At 44.3% G+C, this 19,985-nt stretch overlaps 1 protein-coding gene across 2 annotated transcripts in view; it reads right to left on the reverse strand.

Moving 5' to 3' along the window:
- Positions 1 to 3,612: 3,612 nt before the first annotated feature.
- Positions 3,613 to 19,985, reverse strand: part of SLC22A15 (solute carrier family 22 member 15) — a 41,333-nt gene continuing 24,960 nt past the window's right edge. The window contains exons 9-12 of one of the 2 annotated variants that reach the window (XM_045001183.1): positions 17,779 to 17,899; positions 16,908 to 16,980; positions 14,442 to 14,567; positions 3,613 to 5,871 (exon numbers count right to left, since the gene is read on the reverse strand). In XM_045001183.1, the coding sequence (XP_044857118.1) occupies positions 5,785 to 5,871; positions 14,442 to 14,567; positions 16,908 to 16,980; positions 17,779 to 17,899 (407 nt within the window). In that variant the 3' untranslated portion in view covers positions 3,613 to 5,784. Of the gene's footprint in view, positions 5,872 to 14,378; positions 14,568 to 16,907; positions 16,981 to 17,778; positions 17,900 to 19,985 lie in introns of both variants that reach the window. The other variant, XM_045001182.1, reaches the window with a different exon arrangement.

Here is a 19,985-nt window from a genome sequence, read left to right on the forward strand (position 1 = left end):
TAAAGATTAATTGAAAGAGGTAGCTTAAAAAAATCCAACGTTACTAACTCAAGGAAGGAAAAGCTGCTACCATTAAGTATGCAGTGCAATAAAAATTTTCTTCATAAAGCAAAAATTATACCTGCACAATGACTGCATCTCATTCAATCTTCAGCAATAACATGAAAAAAAGGTTTTGACTTAACTTTTCCTTGGAATTAAAGACGGACCATTTAGAGACTCACCTGAAATTCTACGTAAAGAAAATAGATTATTAGCATTTCCCTAAGGTATTCTATTTTTAATCTGTGTTGACAATATCAAATGTTTCCATAAAGTTCTGCTCTTTTCAGATTATACACAGATGTTGGCTTCTTCCCAACTAAATACTTAGCAGCCTTTCAACTTTTATTGATTATTTATAACCACTGAAGGCCAAAATTTGAGCAACACTTCATGAATTTAGAAGGCTTCATGGATACTGTACTGTTCAAATACCATTCAGTATTTCTGTAATACAATCCATCCCAATTAGAATCAGAATTACTGATTAGTATTATTGTCATACTTTATCTGGCTCCTGATTGACTATGAACAATACGAGCAGTAACAAAGTTGGCTATGAAGCAGTAATATTTTGTTTTAGAGACTCATGTACCATTTGTAATTATGGGGCAGATATACAAAGGGAACAGTGATTGGTCCAGACAGCCATGTTATATGTATCCACATAAAAGGGTGAATTATGCCACCTCATGGCTTTGCTCCATTCCATTTCTGGAGATACAGAATCTCTTTACCATCTTTTGAAGACAAGAAGCAGCCAACTCCTGCTGTGCATTCCCTCAGTTGTCTGCATTTTTGCTGGTATATATGCTACCACCCAGCATTTGAGGGGGTTTTTAAACTGTGTTCCAAAAGAAAACTGAACTCTCTTCTAGACATTTAATATTTAGCACTGCCCTCAATCAAATACACCAGTTCTACCATCTACCTCATTCTATAAACTCCACGTGGCCTTCAATTTATCATTTCTTAAAAGTCTGATGAGTGAACTTAAACATTCTAGCAAGTGGTCTTATCTTGTTTACCCTGATCTTCAAGAGTGAGCTTTGATATTTACAATTAAAATAAGACCCCGCAGACTTGTGTATGATATATGAGACAGGCAATTGTTTCAAATTATGCAAATTCTATACTTTGTTTTTTTAATATTAATCTCTTTGGCTAATTACTGTCTCTGCAAGCAGTCAGAAGGGTTTCAGAAACAATGGTCATTAAAGTGCAAAGAGCACTAAGGCATGAACAAACAAAGGTAGTTTTCCCTTTTTCTGTCCTAAAGATCCATGGAGATACTTGTAAATACTAGTTTTAGCCGGTCACATGGAAGAATGCCAAATGAACACACACAACTAGTTTTAGACATTGTTTCATTCCAGCTTAGAAATCTGGCAACTGCTTAGACCAATTCCATAGAATTACTTATGTATAGCACCCGTCCAAACTGATTTGGACGACACTTAAAAGAGCTCTAGCACTAGGGACACTTCAAATGAATCAAAGTTAAACAAAAATCAATTCCCTATTTATATTTTCTTAATATTTTTCACTAGGTTTGCAATCAAAGCGATTTTAGGATGATTCAAGAAGCTATCAGAAGGAGAGAGGAGATGAAATTAAGTAAATTTGACTTTCATGATAACTTTTTAACACATCTACTAGACTGGAATAGTCCTATCACATGGGTCATTTGAGGGTTACAGCAGATCGGAGCAGGCACTGGCAACTATATGGTCATGAAGAATGTTGCACTGAATGCTAGAGGTGAATGAACTACATCATCAAATAAGCCCTTTTCATATGATTTCTATAATTACAGAGATTTTTCCACCTAAAAACCTTTCCTCCACTTTTTATACCCTACAATGAATTCATAGAGTACTGAGACTCAATACATTTACATGCATAGTCCTGCACTAGAAATAATTAACCTAAGAAGAGCTGTGCATAAAGACTTAGCTGGTCCACCCGGAGGTGTGCATGTACATGCTAACTTCCAACATACAATCCTGGGGTTGCCCACAGATTTTTTGGCGTATGTGCTGCCAGCCAGAATTGGGCCCATAATATTGAAATACTGGCATGAACCTATTACAGTTTTAAAATAAACTGAGAAGTTAATGCCATAGACTCCATAAGCAAATTCAAGATGGAAAAATGTTGACCAAGTCAACATGGTCTAGAAGTTAGAGCACATCCCCTGCCACACCCTGACAACTGAGTTGGGAAATGGTAAGAAGATGGGTCTCACTGGAAGCAGTGCTGGCCTGATCTCTGCTGTGAGAAAGTCTCAATTCTCTCCAGTAGAGCCCCATAAAGAGACACGGCTGAAAAACAACTTCTACAAAACAAGGAAATATAGGTAAGAGCTACCAACTTGGATTTATTCTTATGTCTACACAGGACCAAGAACTCTGAATAGTGCAGATCATTTATGTAAAGTTAACTTAGCAACAATGGAATAAACGCTCTCCCCATGCTTATTTTGTCAAACTTCAATCAAGAATTGCAAGGATTAAATCCGTCAGATCATCAGTGCTATTTTAGTGTCACTAACAGTGATACTTTTCTTTTTGAACTGGTGTATACTCGACAGTTTCCCCGGGCAGATGTCCAATATGTGCTGTCCATACGTGGAAAGAATTAGAATCAGGCCAGCATTGAACCATTAGATTATACTTGGAGGTAGGGTAGCCATACAAATGTTGTGACTTGGGCCTCTAATTAAAACAGGCACGAGCTGCAGAGTTCAGAAGAGCATGCACTGTCAATCTGAAGAGTTCTGCTTAGCAACACTGGTCTGCCTAGATACAGTGTATGCTGTCCATACTTGCCATGGAATGCAGCCTCTGTGGGTATAAGGGTCTCCAAAAAAAGTGCAATTAATTTATTTCATATAAAAGTTTCTTCATCCTTGGTTTTGCGATTATATGTACAAGTGTGCTTGTATGAAATGGAGGTAAATTTGACCGTAAATTAGGGACCGTCACAAATTTTGACCATGATCCTACAAAGAAATCCACCCACCTGAACCACTGCAACCACATGGAGTAAAAATGGAAAGTTACATGGATGGATCACTTTGCAGGTTTGGGACTTTTAGCAATCCAGAATGTAGATAAAACCAAATACCCAACAAGGCCAAGAGCGCTAGTCAGTCTCACAAGGGAGTCCCTATTTCCACTGCTCAAAGCCAGAAAGAGGCAGTGATTCCATTGTGGAGATTGATCCCCTAAGAAATCTAGGGTTTGTGACAGCATCAATACAGTTCCTAGGTACTGCAGCGTTAACTTCAGTAAGAGCTATTGCACATTTAGAACCTTTGAGGAAAAAAATCACCAAGAACCTAATGAAAAGAAAAAAATCCCCCCCATGTTCCTTATAATCCCCATATTTTAAAGTGTCAAACTAGAAAAAAAAAGGCACAAAACACAAACTTAATTATAACTCCAAGAACTCCACTCAGTCATTATAAATAAGGCTGAAAACATCCAGATTCATTTTTAAAAGTTCTATTAATTTTGCTATCACATCCACAAGAGCTGTGCAAGAGTCAGGAGAGACCAACTGCTGGTCAAATATGTCCCACTGATATCTACAGTGCAGTCAGCAGTCCTCTTCATCTTCCAGATAGAAGTGCTGCCTGCAGAGACTACTGAGCCCCACTACAGCTCGCCGTCGTTCTCATAGCACTGTATCAATCTGTTCGGAACAAGACGGAGTACTGCATGATAGGGAACATGTAGTCTTTGTGGGCTTCCTCTCTGCACTGAAGACAAGGATGGCAGCATGTCATTCAGGGCCGGCTCCAGCTTTTCTGCTGCCCCAAGCAGCAAAAAAACCAAAACAACAACAACAAAACGACTCGGAGGCAGCTCAATTGCGGCGCTTCATTCTTCGGCAGCGGACCCTTCACTCCCTCTCTTTCTCTTCAGCGGCAGCTCAAAGAGGAAGAGAGGGACTAAGGGACTCGCCGCCGAATTCCTGGAGGTGCTGCCCCGATACCGGATGGAGTGCCGCCCCTTTGTATTGGCCGCCCTAAGCACCTGCTTCCTTCGCTGGTGCCTGGAGCCAGCCCTGATGACATTCCACCTAAGTAACAGAGCTACAACTCTTGGGCTCCTAGAAAGTTGTCTATGCAGCTCTTGACTGGACAAAGTTTAGAGAGCCTGCTGTAAGTTTCAGATCTGATCTTCTGCTTCCTTCCGGAATAACAGTTTTTTGCTGACTCTGGAATATGTTCAATAAACACCCTTCTCCCCAATCATTTGATCCCCGTATTATTTTCCAATAGAATAACCAGCTACCTTTACACTTTTAATATGAAATTTGATCCCATAAACTGCAAAAAATTATATAGACATCAACTGTCGGAGCTAGGAGGATAAAGTCAACACTAACTAGGAATACTGAATCCGTACCCAAAGGCCACATCTATTAGTTGGCAAAACTTCAACACTCAACATCCTTCTATTTCAGTATACTTTAAAAAAAGTTTAGTGTAAACAAAAGAATACAGTTCTCCCTCAGCAAGGTCAAGTAACCAATTGAATGTGGGCTCAAGAAACTTCCAAAGAACTTTATCTATATATAGAAAAATAAAATAAATACGTGAATCCTCTTGCAGCGATCCCCAAGACACTAGCAGCAGCCTGCACAGGCAATTTCAGTACTCTGCACCACTGAAGATCTCATTTTTCTCCATAGCCATAACCGTGGCTAGTCACAATAATGCAAAACCTAGATAAGTAAAATTACCTCCCATAAGACACTCACTATATACCATGGAAAAACAAGCCCCTCAGTTTACATGGCAAAGTGAGAAAAGATGAGAGGAACAAAATCAAACAGAATATGCAACAGAAATACAGAGCCGTCCTGAGATTTATAGACTGTCATGACAAACCCGTGTGAGAAAGAACCAAAATAAAAGGAAAAAAAGGAAGTTGTTTTGAGAGGGGCGAGGCAGCGGAGACAGATGGGGGAGAAGAGATCAGCAATAATGGGGATTTCTGTTTTATTTAAGACCATCTGCCCTTTCCTATTAGTTGGTCCCTCCAACCGATGGTTCCTCTAGCCATCCACCCTACAACATCACTGAGTACAGCTATCTGTTGTTGGTGTTCCCTAACCACTTGAGGTATGAAATTCCATTCCAGTGAGTGGATGCAGAACTGGTAGAGAATCCATAGTTCATTCTTCCCAGTGTGCTGTAGGTAACTTGAGAGGATTTTGGGAATTTGTTCCCATCATACTGGCCTATAGTACCTTCTGTGTTCAGTTTAACTCTTTAGATTTCATCCATCTGAAGAAACCTAGTTGAAACCTTTCAAGTTTATGGATTTCAGCTGCTTCAAAAATCAACATGAGCCCACCTTGAAGGGAAAATGTGAACACATGCAGCGGAAGTCTGTCTGCAAGTTGGATCAGTTCTCAAGTTCAAGTTTCAGAAATACGTCAAATACCTCTCCATCATCTTTGGCCTCAAACCTAGCCTGCAATCATAATTTTGAGCCACAAACATTTGAATGGTTCTCATGAGTAAGAAAAAAAATCAGCAATGCTCATCAGTCAAACCACTGTAATGCATCTGAATAGTACTCTAATTCATCTCCCAACGCTGGAAAGGCAGAGGCACTTGCCCTGTTAAAATTCACCCGCAGACAGTTCCAGTTTTATTCTTACGGGTGGACCTGGCTGGACAAATTAAAAAAAAAAAGGCATAAAAAGGAAAGCTTCCTCTTGTTACTTGATCATTTGGGTCTCTTCATCAGCATCATAGAATTCTTCATCTTCACTTTCACTCCCTGCAGAGCTATCTTTGTCTGCAGACTAGAAAAAAATTGAAAAATTAAACACATTCAACAGTTAACATTGAAAAAAATGTACTTTTACAGCACCTTCAGAGCATCTCAAAGTACTCTTTACAAATAGGAAGCATTACAACCCTACTGAGAGGTAGGGAGGATTTTGCCCATTTTACATAGGGGAAACTGAAGTACAGAGAAGTTAAATGACCTGCCCAAAGTCAGTTCCTCTTGAATCTCAGGATTTTAGATTCATACTTCTTGGAACCCTCTTAGAAAATGATGGGCTTTTATCCAACATGAACTCCTGTGCTCCCTTTAGCAGACTAAGGAGGTTGGATGCAGGACAAATGAACTGACTAAGAATGCCAGATCAAGCCATCCACAAAGCTTTCTGAGTTAAGAAAGCAGTAGTAGTATCCCTGTCCCTCTGTGATGTACTAGAAGCAGAGAATCAGGCAGCAGAGTTTGGGTGCAAATGCCTCTTCATCCTTATTTATCATGAGTGAACATCTTCCTACACAAGTTTCATCTTAAAAAAATAAAATAATACGGCCAGTTGCCAGGATTACCTGCCATGGAGATAAACAAACAAAGCTCAAACTGGCCAACAATATAAAAAGCCTAAACACAGGTGAAAAGAGACTCATGGGCCCAGAAAGTTTATAGAACAAGCTACTAACTATTAGAAAAAACAAAACAGCAAAAAAACTGATTGTGCCTGACACAAAGGGAAAGAGGCTCTGCAGGTGCTGAAACTGCTGGAAAGGGAGAAACTGTGCGACAAAAGGCTATTCTGTACTCTTGCATTCTACAACACAAGGGTGTGCAACATACATACCTGCAAGCTATTTTCACTACTTGAAAAGTTTGTGGCTTGCGATCCAAGTCAGGTGACTAGATAGGGGCAGAGAAGGGAACTGCAGAGACAATTTGCTGAATGGCACGAACGGGGGAGAAGGTAGGTACCTTACTCCCAATGCTATACTTTGGCACAAGATCATTCTTATCCTCCAAGCAAAGGAATTTTCCCTACTTGCACTAATTACATATAAGAGGGGAATTGTTTCGCCTCCAAAAAAGCTTAAGGGTGGTGCCAGTGTGAAAATACATACATTTTAAATTTTGTTTGGATGAACAACATTCTTTCAGACAGAGCATTTCCAGCAATAGGCACCCTCTAACACAGGGATCAGCAACCTTTCAGAAGTGCTGTGCCGAGTCTTCATTTATTCACTCTAATTTAAGGTTTCGCGTGCCAATAATGCATTTTAACATTTTTTAGAAGGTGTCTCTGTCTATATTATATAACTAAACTATTGTCGTATGTAAAGTAGACAAGGTTTTCAAAATGTTTAAGAAGCTTCATTTAAAATGAAATTAAAATGCTGATCTTATGCCGCCGGCCCGCTCAGTTCGCTGCTGGCTTCATCTAGGCCGCAGGCTGAGCAGGACCAGCGACCGGGACCCTGGCTGGCAAGAGGCAGGCAGCAGGCTGAGCGGGGCGGGTGGCTGGGACCCCAGACCGACAGTGGGCTGAGCCCAATGCCAGTCTGGGGTCACGGCCCTGCCCACATAGAGTAGGTATCTACCTTCTCCCCCGTTCGAGCCCATTCTCTTCCTCTCTCTCTGCACTGAGCTGAGGGCGGGAAGTGCACAGAGCACAGGGCTGGGGGTGAAGGAGCAGGCTGGGAGTTGATGTGTAGGGTTTGGCCAGGAACTAGAATGAGGGAGGGGGCTCAGGGATGGGGCAGAAGGTTTGGGTATGGAGTACTTACCTGGGCAGCTCCCATTTGGTGCAAGGGGTGCAGGTGGGAATGTGTGTGTGTGGGGGGGGCGGTGCAGGAGCTCCCATTTGGTGCTCAGGGTGGGGGTGGGGATGTGGAGGGTGCAAGAGTCAGGGCATGGGGTGTGTGGGGGTGCAGGAGTCAGGGCAGGGGGCTGGGTATGTGGGGGGGGGCTGGAGTCAGGGCTGGGGTCATGGGGTGGTGCAGGGGTCAGGGCAGGGGGCTGGGTGTGTGGAGGAGGTGCAGGGGTCAGGGCAGAGGGCTGAGTGTGTGTACTCATTATGCCCTTCCAGCCTGTGAACCACTGATAACTACTCCCTGGGAACAGTTTTCCAACCAGTTATGCACCCACCTTAAAGTAGCTTCATCTAGGTTGCATTTCCCTAGATTGTTTATGATAAAAATCACAAATACCACTTCCTAAAATATCCTTTACTTGGATGAGCCATCCAGGGAAAGCAACTGACCCAGCCCAATCCTGTTCAGCTTGCAATATCTGTCTCTCATAGGTTTTAAAGTGCTTTCAAACCCAAAAAACGAAGCACCCCTACAACAGAGCCCTCTGGGATAGAAGGCAGCCACCAACCCGTGCATTACAGTTTTATAATATCACAATGATTTACGGGTCTTCCTTAGCATGGAGAATTATCACACTCAGTGTATATAACTTACAGACTCATGAGCCCACAAAACAACTGCTCCCAGAGAAGAGGGGAAACATTAACACATGTATTGGCATAGAATCACACAAGTCTTCTTACTTTGCCCAACCCAGACTAACAACATTGGATAGTCAGATTTTTCTCCAGAAATCTTTGGAAATTATCCAAACATTTCAGCTCTTATGGATCATATAAAGTGGCTACACTCAGTCCTTGTCTATAATTTAGGAGTTTGCCAATATAGTTGTACCAGCAAATCCTCCTAGTATAGATGCAGTTTATACCAGCAAAAGAGTTGGTATAAACTGCATCTATACCAGGAGGGTGAAAAAAAAGCTATTCCAGCAAAATGGCTTTGATGGTATAACTGGGGTATAACGCTATACTGATGATGCAACACTAGGGCTTTTGCTAACACAGCAAAGTCAGAAAAAAATCACTCCACTAATCAAGTCTATGATTCTATGACATAGCTATGTTGGCAAAACTTAAATGTACACTAGGCATCAGTGGGTATCAAGCAGAACAATGTGTTAAAGGCAAAGGGAGAAATTCAGAGGAATTCTGAACAGTTTGAGTAGTAACAGCTGTCAATGAAGGGATATTAAGGAAATCATGTTACACTGCTTTTTGCATTCTCAAAATCATTCCCGAAGAGCTGGTCTGTAACTGGATATTGTCCAAGGTGAATGTCATATTCCTGAGTGCAGTTAGAGGGACATACTCCACTTTGGAGAGACAATATATGCTGTGTTGAAGGTGGTCAGAAATGACACTTGGTTCCACAAGAGAAACTCTGAATTAGCCATCCAGAAATCCTAATGCTTGTTATAAGTCTTCTGGTAGCTCCACTAGGCCTTTCTATCACCTTTATCAGACAGGGCTGAGCTGAGTGACAGGTGGGGACCAAAGGTGGATGAGCTGCCCTGAAAGGATACGACATGCCCCTACACCAGAGGTGCTACCCCTCCCTGAACACCCCATACACCTGTCACTCAGCTCTCACCTGTGGCTCCCTGTAGCTGTAGCATGCGCAGCGGCCACACCCCGGGCAACAGCTTCGACCGGCTGGCTAAACCAGGTTGAGGGTAGCCGTTGGGCTTAGACCTCCGGTGAGATGGGGCCTTGTCTATCCCGAGCATGTGAAGACAGACTCCGGCGGATTGAGCGGATGAGACCTTCTAGAATAGGACCAACGGTCACGAAGGCGGTTTCTGCAAGCGGTGTGGTACGCTAAGAGCACGGCAAGACGCGAAAGATGCCCTGGTCAACCACTGCGCCCAGCCCATCTCCAACCGTCTCGACTTTTGTCCTGCCATTGGAGCAAGATGGGATCTGGGAAGAGAGAGTGAGGCTGACTATGCGCACCTCTCCCTCACTTTAATCCAATCCACGCGCAAGTCTTGACATCTCCTAACTTCCGTAAATTTCAAAGTCCTGTGGCGATGGGCGAGCGACGAAGCAGCAGGTGTGGATACACTGGGAGCTGTAGCTGCAGACCTGCACACAGGCGGCTCAGGTCTAATGGTCGTCTTCTTGCTGATCGAAGCAACAGCTGGATTCGGCGTCTACCTGAGTGATTGAGCAGCCCTTTTTAGGACCGCACTGCTCACCTCCGTAGCAAGAGGAAGGGGCTAGAAAAGGTGCCCTAAACATTGTTTGCTTCACAGAACCCTGGCCAGCTTACCGCGGCTGGAGGGGATCCCATCTTATGCGGTCGAACAACAAAACTTCAAATAACAAACCGCAAGGTGACACCACTCATTATTGGTACATGGAACGTACGCACGCTTCAAGATAATCCCTCAGCAGATCGACCAGAAAGAAGAACAGCCCTGGTCGCTAGAGAGCTCGCAAGATTTAACATCGATATTGCGGCCTTGTGTGAAACTCGTCTAGCCAACGAAGGTCAGCTCACAGAAATAGGGGGTGGTTACACATTCTTCTGGTGTGGACGTAGCAGTGACGAATGTCGTGAATCTGGAGTTGGCTTTGCGGTTAAGAATCAACTTGTCCGCAAATTTGCCAGTCTTCCCAAGGGTGTGAACGACCGACTCATGACACTGCATCTTCCACTACCGAGAGGAAAGCAAGCTATACTAATCAGCGCTTACGCACCCACAATGACGAATCCGAATGAAATAAAGGACAAGTTTTATGAAGATCTTGATGCCCTACTCTCATCCGTGAAGCGTACCGACAGGCTGATTCTACTTGGCAATTTTAACGTGAGAGTAGGATCTGATCACTCTGCCTGGGATGGCGTCATTGGAAAAAATGGAATCGGCAAATGTAACAGCAATGGCCTACTACTCCTGAAGACATGTGTGGCTCATGATCTGATCATTACCAATACCATCTTCTGTCTGCCCACTCGCAAAAAGACGTCCTGGATGCATCCACGCTCCAAGCACTGGCATCTCATTGATTATGTCATCGTGCGGAGGAAAGACAGACAGGATGTAAGGGTGACTAAGGCCATGCCGAGTGCTGACTGTTGGACTGATCATAGACTCATCATCTCTAAATTAAGCCTTTACATCAAGCCAAAGAGACGTCCGCAGGGAAACAAGAGCTGTGGTGAAAAAGATTAACGTCAGTAAACTGAGGAACCCCAATACAGCAGCTTTACTAGCAGAAGATCTTGACAACCAACTCTTAGAGCTGCAATTAGAGGAAAATGCTGAGAAGGACTGGGAACGCTTCCGGAATATTGTGCACTCTTCTGCACTAAAGGTTCTTGGACCCTCACACAGGAAACAGCAGGACTGGTTTGATGAAAACGAAGAGATCAAGGCCTTACTTGCTGAAAAGCACCGCCTTTACCGTGCTCATCAGAACAACCCGTCGCCATCAGCTAAGAAAAATGCCTTTAACAACACTCGCAGGACCGTACAGAGCAAGCTTCGCAAGATGCAGGACTCTTGGTTGAGTGCCAAGGCAGGTGAAATCCAGATGTTTGCTGATAGAAACGATGCCAAACGGTTCTACGAAGCCCTCAGATCCTTGTACGGCCCTCGGCCCTCAGGGAGCTCTCCTTTACTGGATTTAGATGGTGTAACTCTCATTACTGAGAAGACACTGATTCTACAGCGTTGGGCTGAGCATTTTCAATCCGTACTGAACCGCCCATCTTCCATTAATAACGAGGCGATTGATAGAATGCCCCAGGCGGATATCAACCACAGCCTGGACGTTCCACCATCAGAGACTGAAATCCTACAGGCCATCAGCCAGCTGTCCAGTGGCAAGGCCTCAGGATCTGATGCGATCCCAGCAGAAGTTTATAAGGATGGTGGTGCAGTGCTTGTTGACAAACTCACTCAACTGTTTCAGTCCTTCTGGAATCAAGGGTCTATTCCTCAGGAATTGAAAGACGCGTCCATCGTACACCTCTATAAGAGGAAAGGAAATCGAAAGGTCTGCGATAATCATAGAGGAATATCATTGCTTTCCAGCGCAGGCAAGATCCTTGCACGAGTGTTGCTGAATCGCCTGATTGACCACCTGGAACAGGGTCTATTACCCAAGACACAGTGCGGCTTTCGTAAAGAGCGTGGCACTGTGGACATGATCTTCGCAGTCCGACAGCTCCAAGAGAAGTGTCAAGAGCAGAATCATGAACTGTACACCATCTTTGTGGATCTCACTAAGGCTTTTGACACTGACAGTCGTGAAGGTCTGTGGCGTATCATGTCGAAGTTTGGGTGCCCTGATAGATTCATCCTGATGGTACGTCAGTTCCACGACGGCATGACGGCTCGTGTTCTGGACGACGGAGAAGCTTCAGAGGCCTTTCCCGTCACAAACGGCGTCAAGCAAGGGTGTGTGTTGGCACCGACCCTGTTCAGCATGATGTTTTCAGCCATGCTGTCAGACGCCTTTCAGAACAGTTCCTTGGGAGTCAGCCTGAGATACAGGACTGATGGGAAACTGTTCAACCTGCGAAGACTCCAGGCTGTCACCAAGATAAAGGAGACTGTGCTACGAGACCTCCTTTTTGCTGACGATTGTGCCCTGAATGCTGGATCAGAGCAGGAAATGCAAGCCAGTATGGACAAATTCGCAGCAGCATGCGATAACTTCGGCCTTCTTATCAACATAAAGAAAACCGAAGTGATGCACCAGCCAGCTCCGAAAGCCCAACACCAAGAGCCCACCATCACAGTGAAGGGGCAAAAGCTGCAAGCAGTGGACCAATTTACATACCTTGGCAGCACCCTCTCCCGCGCAGTGACAATTGACATCGAGGTCAACTGAAGAATCGCCAAGGCAAGCTCTGCATTTGGCGGACTGCTGACCAACGTGTGGGACCGCCGTGGAATAAGCCTTGCTACAAAGCTTAAAGTCTACCGAGCAGTAGTGCTAACTACCTTGATGTATATGCCAGTGAGACCTGGACTGTATACAGGAGGCACGCTAGGCAATTGAACCACTTCCACACGACTTGCCTCCGCAGACTTCTGAGGATTCGGTGGCAGGATAAGGTGCCTGACACAGAAGTCCTTTCCAGAGCAGGCCTGCCGTCAGTTTACTCTCTGCTTATGAAAGCCCAGACACGCTGGGCAGGCCATGTTGCAAGGATGCCAGACCACCGCATCCCCAAACAGCTCTTCTATGGTGAGCTGTCTCAAGGAAAGCGATCGCATGGGGGACAAAAGAAGCGATACAAAGATACGCTGAAAGCCTCTCTTAAGTCCCTGGATATCGACATCACCTCCTGGGAAACCCTGGCACAAGACCGATCGACATGGCGTACGCTGATCCACCAAGGCTGCCAGACATCTGAAGCCAGAAGGATAACCCTAGCACAAGAGAAGTGAGCACTCCGTAAAGCCAGAGCTGCAAATGTTGTAACAGTGGTGCCCACACGTCTGCCCGACATGTGGCAGAACATTCCGTGCCCGTATTGGCCTTACCAGCCATTTGCGGACGCACCGTGGACAGCTCACAACCTGATAGATGTTAAGGTCTTCTTCGAAAACGATGGACGATCATCATCAGACAGGGTTAATGTTTAACAGCTTTAAATTTTCCATATGTTTTATCTGTGATTGTCTTAAAAAATGTATAATGCGTCAGAGGCCATCCTGGGTGTAACTTCACTGAAGTAGACAGCGTCACTGCAGACACGAAACTGGCTCCTTTTGTTTTATCTGGATTCATCTCAGATGTATATCTGGGGAAGTGTGTTCCTAAAGACTGTGGATATTTTTTCATTTCATTTAATGTGACAAGACGTACCCTTCTAGTGCTCCAAGTCAATCTATAATCTTTATAAACCCTACAATACTTATAGGTTTTGGACCAGTGTTCAAAAACTTAATATCCCTCCCCAAACTTAATCACTCTTTCCACTCTAATTTATTTCTCCCTCCCCAGGAGAAAAAAATAGATGGAAGACTTCTCACACTTCAAGACATGACTGGAAGGTCAACAAAACCTGATGAATGAACAGAGGGAAGCAAACTCAGCAGTAAACCTCACTGAAAATACCTTGCCTCCAAGTCTCCTCATTATTAAACCTGGGAGCTGTTAGATCACGCACCTCAACTAATCTCAGCTACTATGTCTGCCTCATGCCTGACATCAGAGTTAACCACGTTCTAACCAATTTAAGGCTTTATATGTTAGAACCAACATCTTAAATTGCATCCGAAGACAAAGTGGAAGCCTGCACAGATTATATAATACAGGCACAACCCTCCCTCACAAACAAGCTGCTGCATCCTGTGCCTTTTTGAAAGGTCTTACAGACCAGCCTTACAAGACCCATGCTGCAGCAATCCAGCCTAGAGGTGACAGAGGCAGAGATTACTGTGTTAGGGTCCATTATCCTAAAAGAAAAAGTTGTAACTTTCTCACCAAGCATAGCTTGAAGGGATGAGTTGACCTAGCTAGGATCTGAGCCTGCACTTGCAGAGAGTATTTCAAATATGATGGTAAGATCACTAAACTATCCCGTATGTCCCCCTGGGGCCTGTCATCCACAGACTAAGCACCATCTAGTTTGGCACTCCTAAAGTTGACAGCTGTAATCAATGCACTACAATGGTAGAGAAATATTAAGAAAAGTGATGTACCCGGGAGCCACCTAGTGCTTGCAATGACATAGCTTCATCCCCCAGTCTCCAGTATGAGCACACCTGCAGGTCCGAGATCGTCTCTAGCAAAGGGCTGTTTAGTGTTTCTGGCAACAACAAACTCAGGAGCCCCGACAACAGGCCAGTCACTCCAAATACGATGTATGGAAGAGACCACTGCACAGATTTCTGGAAATTAAGAGCAGAGATAGTTAAGGAAAGCGGGACCAATATATGGCATTTTACATATTCAAACACTTAATTTTCAGCCACCCTGTGAGGTAGGTATTGTGACACTACACCCCATATTCTTCATACAGATATGATGATATAATTATGGCATAACCATGACGTATTTTATGCAAGATAGGTCATGTGAGATATTGAAAAGATTATGATTTACTGAATATGATTAATATTTGTATGCATGTATCATTTTGGTATCTGAAGTTAGGAATATTGTTTATGCATCTATTACAAAGGGGTTTACAAATGGTCCCCCCGGCTCCTCCACGCATTGGCATGCACGCCCCTTCTTCCCCCCCGCCCCACACCAGTGGAAGGGCCAGGGCCATCCCCTGAGCACCCGCAGTATGGCCCCCACACCACCACCAAGCACCCACAGCACCCCCCCCTCTAGTTTTAGTTAGGGGTATATAGTAAAAGTCATGGACGGGTCAGGGGCCGAGAATTTTTGTTTACTGCCCGTGACCTGTACATGACTTTTACTAAAAATATCTGTGACTAAAATGTAGCTTTAATGATACATAAAGACTGGAACAGAAGATTTCAGATATGCTTGGAACCAATCTTATCGATACCTCTGGATCCACAGGTTTTGGAAGGAATTTTAAATAAGTGCCTGCTAAATTCATGCATTCAAGCTCTTGGCTATGAAATTTTTACACAAACGCTGATCTGTGCGCACAAATTGAGTAGACGGCGAATGCAAAACCAAGTTTGGAGAAGCAAAACTGTGAGTTGCCTAAAATGGAAATCCAGAAACTTGAATGTTCAGTTTCAGGCAAACTGAGAAGCCAGGCAAGTTCATTTTGAAAATTTAACGCAACTGTTAATTGATTTTTTTTTTGTTTTAAGTCTTTCACTCACTTTCAATTGTGAAAAAATTCTAAATCGAGATAGGAAAAATTAACACATTAGACTATGACCAGGCATAAAGGCACAATGTATATATTGGTGATAAAACAATCTCATAACTTTCTCCCCCAACAAAAAGACAAACCTTATTTACAAGTGTGCTGGGGGGAACTCCCAAAACAAACAAGTTTTCCCCTCAATTCAACATTTATTTGTTCCCATATTTACACAAAGCTGACACGTGTTTAAGTTTGATGAAGTCTCAAATTTAAGATCGTTTGTTCAGATTCTCTACAGTGCCAAGTTTCTGTCAGACACAACAGGACGGAGTGCTCCCCATATCCTCACCTGATCACCACCACCCATGTCAGGGAGCCTATGACACTTCCTCAGGCAGATCTGCACTGGCCTGAACCTATCCTGGAGTAGGCTAGGGGCTGCTAGTCTACACCAGCTATCAACGGACTTCCAAAGGCCAGATAGTCAGAATACCCTCAACGTTCCCTGCCTTCCTGATAGACCCCTTTGCCTGAGTCAGGTGGGAGGGGATGCAGAAGCAAGAAAGCTCCACCCCACAAAGGGAATTTTCACTTGGTCAGAGTTGGAAGTTTCCAGTTCCTTTCTGCCATGAGAAAATCTGGCCATTTATTTTTATGAGTACCATACATAATATATGTATTTCCCCAGACCCTGATTTCTCATTCTGTTCAGGGCCTACTGCGAGATTCAGGCTCAGGGATTTTAAGTATCTCAGGTCTCTCTACATGAATATCCACGTCCAGAGACATGACACTTAGCTATGAATTTTAATTTGCATGTATCTAGTGAGAGTGAAGCCAGTTGGGGCTGCCTCTCTCTTCTCCATTAAGATATTAAGGTTAAACCGCAAACCTCACATTTCGAGGAATAAATTGATCACATCATTCCTTCCCTTTCCCCTATCCATTTCCAGGGCTACACGTTTGTTGAGGCAATTTATGTGAAAGGATTCATCTCTAGCATTAGCCACAGACAAAGGGGGAATAATAACTACTAAAGAGAGTACAACAATCTCATCTGATATGGTAAATCCTAGACACCAGCTTCGGTTTTAACTTTGCCTGCCCAGGGTTTTAGGAGAGGCTCACCACCATAGTATCTGAGCATCTGAAAGTGGTCAGCCTGTTGAAGTGTATAGGCCAGTTCACGAAATCCTTACATGGATAAAACAGATTGAAACAAATGGTGGGAGTTTTGCCTACATAAGGGCTACATCCTGCTGTCCTTCACCATGTATGGAGAAGCATGATACTATATCAACATCTCTTCCATGTTGATTCTATTTTCCAGATCTTGAATCACACACAGTTTATCCTATTTCCCCCATCCCTGCAAACATCTGATACATCAGAGCTAAGCAAGACAGAAATAAAAATGTAAGTGCAGACAAACCAGTGAAGGGATGAAGGGAGCAATAATCCCACCAACCCGGGAAAACATGGAGCAGGAACCCATTCCAACATTCCTAAAGAAAAATACAGGTATTAATCAATGGTATTTGCAGGAGAGGAATTAAGGAATTTTTAGAAAGATGTCAGCAATAAGAAAATTCTTGGTCATTGTACTATGCCTATGACAAAGTTTATTGGCAAGGGAGGTATTGGAATGCTGCTAAAAGCACTCCAGTAGTGGAACTGTACACAGTGCTGAAGAACAGAGACCCTGTTCACAAACAGAATTTCAGGCATTAGTGTAGCTGCCACAGTAGAGACAAAACCACTGTAAGCTGTGATTTGGACTAGTGCACATTAACCTTTCTTGAAATTGGGGATAAATAGCACTAATCCAAATCACACCACGGTGTGCTGGTACTAGCTACACTGGCTGGCTGGCTACCAATGGCTGTACCTGGGGGAACAGCCAGTACAAAGTGCATCTATATGCTACATTCATCTGTCCACTCTCCTACAAAGAGTATGTGGCTCCACTACTCCCTAGTAGATCAAACATGAGAGCTGCTCAAATATGTTTGTGAATGACCAAGTTGCTCTAAACAATTGCAGCCTCCTGAAGGTATAAGCCCCAACATCACCAGCTACACTAGCATGAATACTTAATGGAGCTGTCTTATGTTTACATAGCAGCTAGAGGATTTCAGGTGCTACTGCTATAAGGCCCTATGACTAATCACACACGTTTTCCTTTAATTAAAGAAAAGTCTCTATGAGAAGGTGCTGTTAACAGGACAAAAATAAAAGTGGAAGTAATAAGGATTAGAGAGATGGGCAAGAGAAACCACCACCACAAAGTGAATTTAGATTACCTGATCACTGTAGGATAAAGCTCTGATGTGTAGATATAAACAATGTTAAATGCTGCACTGATTGTCAGTTTCCCCAGTAAAGACAAAGAACGGCTGTTCACAACTGCAAACACTCCTGTGGCTGATAAAGAAAATGTGACCCTTGTAAGGATCCATAGCATACAGAAATGTCCTTTAGTAATCATTTCAGTTACAAATGGAATGAAAGGGAATCTGATGAAGAGTTTGTTATGCTGACCATATCTGTCAGAGGTGCATACACTGATTATATGCAGCTTCAGTAGAGGTCTCAAAGCTCAAGAGAATTCAAGAAATCCATCCTTCAGCCAGCAGTGGCAAAAAAGTCACCTGATTTTGTAAGATGTGGAGGGAAAATGCACCTATTTTCTTTAGCTGCACAGTTAGATTGTATAAAGAGGAAGAACTTCTTTGTTTGAACACCCTGTGAAATGTAGTTTAGAATTAAGTTTTACATTGAAAAGAGACTTTCAAATCTGGCCTACAATTTTTTGGTTGGAAGGGGGGAGGAGGAGGGGAAATAATTTAACATCTTATGTCAGTTCAGGTATTTCCATTAAATTAAGAAATCCAGTAGAAATAGTTTGTTTAAATGACTACAGTCCCCAGCACCACAGCATGAGATCCAGAAAAAGCAAAGAAGTCAGTTTGTCTCATTGCTCAAATTATGAAAAACAGTGAAGTTCAATTTTTTACTTATTCTGTTTTTAAATTGTTATAATAGGCATTAGATGTAAAAAGATAAGGTGACTGGTTTGAAAATTTTTATGACAATTTCTAAACGTTTTCTGGGAGTACTCTTGGTAACAGCAATAAATGCTGAAGAGTAGCATTTGTACTATTGGTAAGCTGGTGGAAAGGACAACAGAACATTTTTCAAAAGTGCTTAAGTGACTTAGTATCTAGGTGACTTTCAGTGAGACTTTGGTGATCTAAAATTGCCTCATTAGGAAAAAAGATGGGAACTGCCATATAGGATCAGACCAGTGGTCCACCTAGCCCAGTATCCTGTTTGACAGTGGCCAGTACCAGATGCTTCAGAGGAAAGTGTTAAAATCCTATATAAAGGATAATGACAAAAAATAACCTGTTTCTATTTCAGCCCAAGCAGTTAGTGATTGACATATACCCTAAAATTTGAGTTTTACCCCTTTAAAATAAACAATTATATTCACCACCGTCTAGTGAACCATAGGTATTAATCCATATAAATCAGGAGTTGACAACCTATGGCACGCAAACCGATTTTGAGAGGCACACAGCTGCCTGCCGCAGTCCCGGCCCCCAGCCCCACTCAGCCCCCCCCGCCCAACGCTCTCCCCTGCAGGGGCAGAAGGCAGAAGCTTGGTTCTGCGACAGCCAAGCTTCTCCCTCCCCTGCTTCTTCCCCCAGCATGGTGCTTTCATGCCTCGCCCCGCCCCCTCTCCGTCCCTGCGCGAATCAGCTGATGGCCCTAGTGAGGGGGAAGGAGAAGCACGGCAGAGTGCACACAGCTCCGTAGAGGAGACAGCGAGAGGTAGGGACGGGGCCTTGGGGAAGGGGGTGGAACAGGGCATATCCCTTCCAGCCCCTTGCCATGAGCTGCTCAGGGCAGGGGGCTGGGAGCACCCCTATGGGCCGAGCACCCCAGCCCTCTGCCCTGACCCCACACACACATTCAGCATTCTGCCCGGCACCCCCATACCCCCAGCCCTCTGCCCTGACCCCACACACACACTCAGCATTCTGCCCTGCACGCTCCATACCCCCAGCCCTCTGCCCTGACCCTTGAACCCCCACACCCTCCAGCCCTCTGCCCTGCACCCCCCCAATCCAACACACACTGAGCCCTCTGCCCTGACCCCTCCCCCCACACAGCCTTCTGCCCTGCACCCCCCACACCCTCCAGCCCTCTGCCCTGCACCCCCCCAATCCAACACACACCGAGCCCTCTGCCCTGCACTCCTAAAGCCCCATCCCTCTGCCCTGAACCCCCCCCCCCACACCCAGCCTTCTGCCCTGACCTCCCCCACCCCCCAGCCTTCTGCCCTGAGAATCCTGAACCCCACCCGCAGTCTGGGGTCCTGGCCGCAGGCCCTGCTCAGCCCGCTGCCGGCCTAGGTGAACAGAACCCCAGGCTGGCAGCAAGCTGAGCAGGCTGGCGGCGTAAGATCAGCAATTTAATTCTAAATGACGCTTCTCAAACATTT

The sequence above is a fragment of the Mauremys mutica genome, chromosome 1 (genome assembly GCF_020497125.1).
Source record: "Mauremys mutica isolate MM-2020 ecotype Southern chromosome 1, ASM2049712v1, whole genome shotgun sequence".
Taxonomy (NCBI): domain Eukaryota; kingdom Metazoa; phylum Chordata; order Testudines; family Geoemydidae; genus Mauremys; species Mauremys mutica.